The sequence below is a fragment of the Hippocampus zosterae genome, chromosome 16, assembly GCF_025434085.1.
Source record: "Hippocampus zosterae strain Florida chromosome 16, ASM2543408v3, whole genome shotgun sequence".
NCBI lineage: Eukaryota > Metazoa > Chordata > Actinopteri > Syngnathiformes > Syngnathidae > Hippocampus > Hippocampus zosterae.
Window position 1 is genome coordinate 16782118 of NC_067466.1, and position 6401 is coordinate 16788518.

At 50.1% G+C, this 6401-nt stretch overlaps 1 protein-coding gene across 1 annotated transcript in view; it reads right to left on the reverse strand.

Moving 5' to 3' along the window:
* Window positions 1–6265: 6265 nt before the first annotated feature.
* Window positions 6266–6401, reverse strand: part of LOC127588815 (double C2-like domain-containing protein beta) — a 27969-nt gene continuing 27833 nt past the window's right edge. Inside the window, 1 exon segment of the mRNA XM_052047682.1 lies at window positions 6266–6280. Coding sequence (XP_051903642.1) covers window positions 6266–6280 — 15 coding nt within the window.

The window sequence follows — 6401 nt, forward strand, 5'->3', positions numbered from 1 at the left end:
TTTCTGATTGTTAAACCCCCCCCACCCCTCTCCAAAAAGGAAAAATAATTGAGCATCACCCCCCGCCCCCGCCCCAAAAGAAAACAAAAATCCATATCAGTTGGACGCTATGTATCACACACGCGCTATGTCCAAACGCCTCTCTGGCTAAACAAGAGCATTTTAGTAGCGCTGCAAAGTGCCTGAAAAAAAAAAAACTAACAAAAAATATATTTTCCCGGCAATCAATGAGGCATTTATTGGAACGAGGGGGAGCCCATAGAATTTACCTTGATTTGAAATGTCACGCCGCCCGACGGTGCTTTTTCCTCGTGTACCTGAACCTCCCGCGGCGGAATGTCTCGATCGGCCGCCGAATAGGCGTCTGCGAGCGGCGAGTTTTCCGCCTGCCGTGCTTTCGCTCTGCCGCACAAAAGGCGGCGGCGGCGGCGTTCTTTCACTCGCCCGCCCCGCGACAGACGGAACATACCTACGCCGCTCCGAGTCGCTTACGGAGTATGCAAGTGCAGACTGTTCCATTCAGAGAGTAGCGCGTTGTTGTTAGGATGACTGGAAATGGCGTTCATCCGTCGCGGCGTCCTTAAAAAAAAAAAAAAAAAATTATGTTCATTCAAATTTGACGTATTGCAAAAAATACTAGTAGGACTGAGTGTAGTCGTCTGCCACTTTGGAAAACAAGTTTTTCAACAGCGGCACTCGACACTTCCTTATCGTGCTGCGGTTTGTTGCCGCTCAATCGGCGCCGTCGTCGTTTCCGCAGTTGGGTCGACGCTACTCGGGCGGCAGAACATTGCTTGTCGCGCCGCTGTTCGCATTTGCTGGGGCAAAGGATTGCGCAATCTTGACAAAGAAGTCCAATCATGGACTGTGTCAGGGGGCCAATCAAGTGATTGGGGGTGGGGTGGGGGGTCATGTCATTATTTTCTGCAATGTGCGCCTCCAAAATGGCTTCTTTGAAAGTGTGTGGAAAACAAGGGCATTTCTCGCATTGTGTGCACAAAACGAGCAAAAAAAAAAAAAAAACCCCAAAACGAGACGCATGCTGTCCTCAGACAGCTGCTGCGTAGAGCGCTCCAATCAGGCGCTCCCCCCCCCCCCCCACCCCTCCCATCTCCCACCCTTTTTCAAGATCCATGTTGCTCTACCAAGTAAGCAAACAAAACAAAACCGGGCAAGCGCGTGTGATTGTGTTGTACTATTCTTTTTTTTTTTTTTTTTTTTTAAACGAGTCATGCGACGAGAAAGCACATTTGATGAGCCCCTTTTGCCCAAGATTGGTCTCAACGCCGGGAGTTTTGCCATTCCGCCCGGCGATTAAAAACGCAGCATCCGTCAAGTTGCGTCTGACGGCCGCTTATTGATCTGCAAGCAATTGCGGCGAAAAGCAAAAGGCTCCCCGAGACCCGTCCCTATCGTGCCGTCTCATCTTTAATCCGCGGCCTGAACAGATGAGATAGGCGACCGCGTTGCGGATTAGCGCTCGGGCGGGCGGCCGGGCCGGCGACCTTTTGTGCGTCACGTTCGAGGCTCAATGTACACTTGTGCACCGTATCCCGTGCAAAAAAAATGGTGTGTGCCCGTGAATGGACGCACCTGTTATAAATTCAATCCTAATTCGTTTTTAGAGCAATTATTGGGATCCATTTGACTTTCTTTAGAAAATGCTTCATTGCATTTTTTATGAGTTTGTCGAGTGCAAATCGTGAATAAAAACGAGAAAATTCCCACGGAAATTTAGAACGCGACTCCCGACCCCCGCGAGGTCGAAAGGTCGAACGTTTTGAAATTGACCGAGCGATGTGGAAATTTACAGGTCAAAACACCAACATTTGAAATTTGGACTTTGACCTCGAAATGCAAAAAAGTGAAACTCCCCCAGCGGGGAGCGCGTGTAGACCAAAAATTGGCGCCGCCAGGAAATCGAGCGCTTCCCCCCCCCCCCCCGGTTCATTTTCCACATGACCCCGCCCGAGCCCGTCACCACCTCCAATCTTCCACAACTTGCCATTTATTTCCTCCCCCGGCCCCGATATTGAATCACGTGCGGCCGACCGCGCCGGCCTATTTGAAGGGCGTCGGAAAACGCGAGCCACCTCAAGCGCGGGCCGGGCTCGCTCGCTTCCTGGCAACCAATGAGATTAGTTGCGCTGTTTTTTCTCCCCGCTTTTGGAAGAGCCCGAGTGTGGCCAGATAGCCTAATTCGTTTATACAATGGTAATGCCTGCATGTGGCCGGGCCAAACCTGCCCCCCCCCCCCCCACGCACACACTCACGCACTCAAATCGCTTTTGAAAGATCTGAGTCGAGATAGAATGAAATAGATTCAAACTCATCTCATCAGAAAACAAAATGTACATGTGTACTGGTGCACGAAGCAAAGTAGGCTGTCGGGTTAGCGTTTGGAGCCGAGGCGAAGCTTTGAAAACGGATTCTAAAGCCACGCTTGGCGTTTCAAAATGGCGTTGGAAAAAAAAAATCTGGGTTTTAAAAAGAACAAAACAAAAAAAAAAAAAGCTCCAAGGCATTTCGGAAGCTTTTCCAGCCGCAAAGTGTCTCGCCGTGTCGTCTCCGCCGCTGTGGGGGTGGGGGCGGGGTGGTAAGACGCAATCCCGTAATGGACAATAACGCGCGGCGTGATGGCCCGATAAGCCGGCGGAGCGGGCAAATGCGCTGTTACTGTCAGAAGGAGCCGCCGCTCCGAAAGACAACGACGACGCGCGTTGGCACCAAGCGAGCACAAGCTCACTTTATCGCACAATCTACCACTCGGCACCAAACGCGTATTGACACTCTGCTAGACAGTAAGTCGGAACCAGCCCGGGGTGAGCTTAAATCGAGGGTGAGGGTTTCAAACTCGCTTCAAATGAAGCCAGGGTTGCTTTTGCAACTTTGGGAAGCCCGTGTTGAGGGTTTCAAGCCCGAGGTAGGGCGCAAACGTCGCGTTTCAAGCCTGCCTCAGGCCTGCATATTTTGGATTCGAATTCTATCGGGAACAGCCCGGGGGCCACGCCGCCATCCTTTCCAAAGTGAAAGTGAAAGTCAATCAGCGGGCTCCCAAAGCGCTTTCTTGCCTCCGGCTTCCACTCCGCAGCGTCGCGCGGCGGCTTTCTTTTCCTCTCTGGAGGCGTTTACGAGACGGCGGCGGCGGCGGCGGCGAATGCAAAAATAATGGCTAATGTGCTTTATGCAAAACAGGCTTTGCGCCCGGCGCGTTTTTCATATTTGCGAGTCGGGCCCCGTGGAGTCTGCCGCCGGAATACCTTTGTTGTCGCGTTTGTCCCCCGTTGTCGACAGAATCCCGCAAAAAAATAAAATAAAATCAACCCCTCCCAAAATCCCGTCCTGCGACACTGCATACGCAAAATTCGCTAATGTGCTAATGTAATAAACCGGATGTGCTGGTGAAATCAGTGCAAAAGAGTTGAGATGCATTGCTGATTTAAAAAAAAAAATGTTGGCCGGTGTTATTTCTCCTTTGAGGTTGGGCGCACGCTCGCTCGTCCCTCACATCATCTTTCCCCAGTAAAGTGATGCAAAATCTGACCAAAATAGCACCGGGTCGTTTTACAAAATGAAGACAAAATTGAAAATAAATGAAAAACATTTCATTGTAAATATATGATGCCTTTTTTTTTAAATAAAAAGTCATATGGAGTTTTTTTTTTTTTTTTTTTGCAGCCAATAGCAAGTCCGATATTTGGCCCATTACAATTCTAATTTTAAAAAAAACGGAGCAATTCATTTCAAATGCACCGGCCTGTGTAATTGAATCACATCGCTCCTTTGGTGCTCATAACAATTTTTCAACTTTTCCTTTTCTTGCCGACTCCTTCTTAAATATTTCGAGGGGAAAAAAAACATTTGGGGTGAGAATGTTTGTTTGTCACTTCTTGCAGATTTTAAAGATCGGCCCATTCAATCAGCCAGCCGATTAATTAGTCTGCGCTCGTGTAGAGTGCTACTTTCCTGAAAAATAACAAAAAAGCGCACACACATATACAACACCCCCATCCCCCCCCCCCACCCCCAGCCGCCCGCTCCCCAGGCAAGGCACCACTTGATTTGCTCCATTCCATTTGCGCTGAATTGTAAGCTCGGCGTAAACGAGTTTTTGTGCAATTTGAAGGCCTCGTGCGCCTGCGTGGACGAGGAGACAACGAGGCGTTCATCATGCGGCTTGCGCAGCCTACCCCGAGTACACACTTGGACGTTGACGTGATCCTCATGTCAATTCGTCCGCGGCGCTACGTGTTGCTATGCCACTTGTTATGTGCGGCGCCGCCGACGCCCCGCCAGCCACCTTGAACCCCGCTCACCCCTCACCATCCTCTCCTTGCCAATCGCGCGCCATGCCCGACCACCCCGACACGCTCAGCGATGCATCTTTCTTTTTTATTCCGCGGAGGGGGGGGCTGTGGGGGAGGTTGTGTGTCTACACAAGCTGAAGGTCCACTCGCTGTCATTTGATACACTTTATGGCTCTTCCTCAGTTGTCATGGCGACACCTTTTGTGTGTCTGGCGATTGGCGCATCGCATTTTTCATAAGCCGGGGGCCGCCGTCGCCGTGACGATTGAGCCGCCGGCAAACGAGCGTACGGTGAGGCCGTTTGGATCGCGCGGCGCAGTCTGGCCGACGCCCGCTTGATTGCCGCCTCTTGCTAATTAAAAATAGACGCGGGGGTGTATTTTTAGAGTCGTCGGAAAGGCTGCTGGCGCTCGTCAAGTGTGATTGCCGCGCGACGACGCCGACGGCGTGCGCCCCGACGACTTTTGCAACATATGACGAGCGCAAGATGTGCGCTGTCTGTTCATAGGACAACGAATCGCATGGTCAGGTTCGGCGGCACTGCGACAGTTGTAAGGCAGGACTGTTGATCGATACGTTGATCGCCTTTTTTAAAAATGTATGCAGCTCCTGTTGTTTTGAAAGTGCTCTAAAAATGAAGTCACCTCGATGAAACGGTCGCCAACCAAATCTTTCCTGCTCGTTGAGTTCCCAGCAGACGCTTTGGTCTCAACTCTTCCGGGGTCCGGGACATCCGTTTAAAATTTTTTTTTTTTTATCCTTCTGTGATATTTTTAGATGCTTTCGAGGCGCTAAAACACTTCTCCAACTCTCTGCTGCGGTGATGAGTCACAATCACACCTGCCGGAAAAAAAGCAGGCGCGCGTCGACTTGCGCGCCCGAAGAGCCGTCACCTTTATTTTGCTTATCTCGATGTATTTAGCATGAATTGGTTAGCGACGGTGAGCGAATGCCGTCATGTCGCCCAATGGCGATGGTCACGTATCCCGTTTCCGGTCAAGCCGCATCGTGTTCGACTTTGACAAAATCCCATCGCGGGCATAATTGGCCCGAATGGCATCGTCATTCCGATCCGCTCGTATCGCAACTTAACTCGACGCCGTGTGTCAACTGTGGTGACGTGAGTTGAGGAGCTTCATTTCAGGCACTGAAAAAAAAAAGATTTTTAAAGTAAACTATGTCCCCCTTTAGAGCAAAGAAACGTCACTTCAAACCAATTATTTCGGACGCGGCACTCTCAAATCCAAAATCTGAATCATGATGGGGGGGGGGGGGGGGGGATGAAAATAGGATGGACTGGCAACGCATGTAATTCTTGATCAGTATGCAAATGTCTGAATCATTTCCCCCGCCGCGCTGGGAAGCAAGCGCTGTGTCAAGCGCGGACCCTCCTTTTGATTAGTCCCCCCCCACCCCCCCCCCCCCGAGGTCATCGGCAAATTATTGCGTCATGTGCGCGCGTCTGGCTCGCCAGCAAATTCCAAAAGAACTCACTTTTTGCGATCCTTCTGAATCGCTCTTTGGTCAGAAGCAAAACAAACAACGCTTTCTTTTTTTTGGTGGGGCGGGGGGGGGGGGGTGGGGGTGAGCGGAATGTGTCATCCCTCGCTAATGCGAAGCCGCTGCAAAACACACAAGAAAATTTGCTGGCTGGTTGGAGCAAATTAACACTTTGCCACTTGTTTCTTCAGACCGCATGGTGCCCACTGAAGTGTGACCAGTATCGTGTATTTACTTCTCACGAATAAGGAAGCACATTTTATTGGAGAGGAGACTAAGGGCCACGGCCTGGAAATGCATCAGCACATAATCAGAATTTGCTAGACATAATTAAAAAAAAAATCAATAAATCTCCTGGTTTGACTTCTCTCTTTTTAGAAACTCATTTTATCCAAGAGGAGACTGAGGGCCCTCGGCTGGACCGTGACAAAATTGTATGTGAAACGGGGAGACGCAATTCACCTGTAGAGAGACTGAGGACCATGTCATGGAAGTCAATTAACACATAATCGAGCCTTCAACGAATGTTTCTCCCATTTTGACTTTTCTGCATTCTTGGCCACAGATTTTTTTTTTTATCCAAGAGGAGACTGA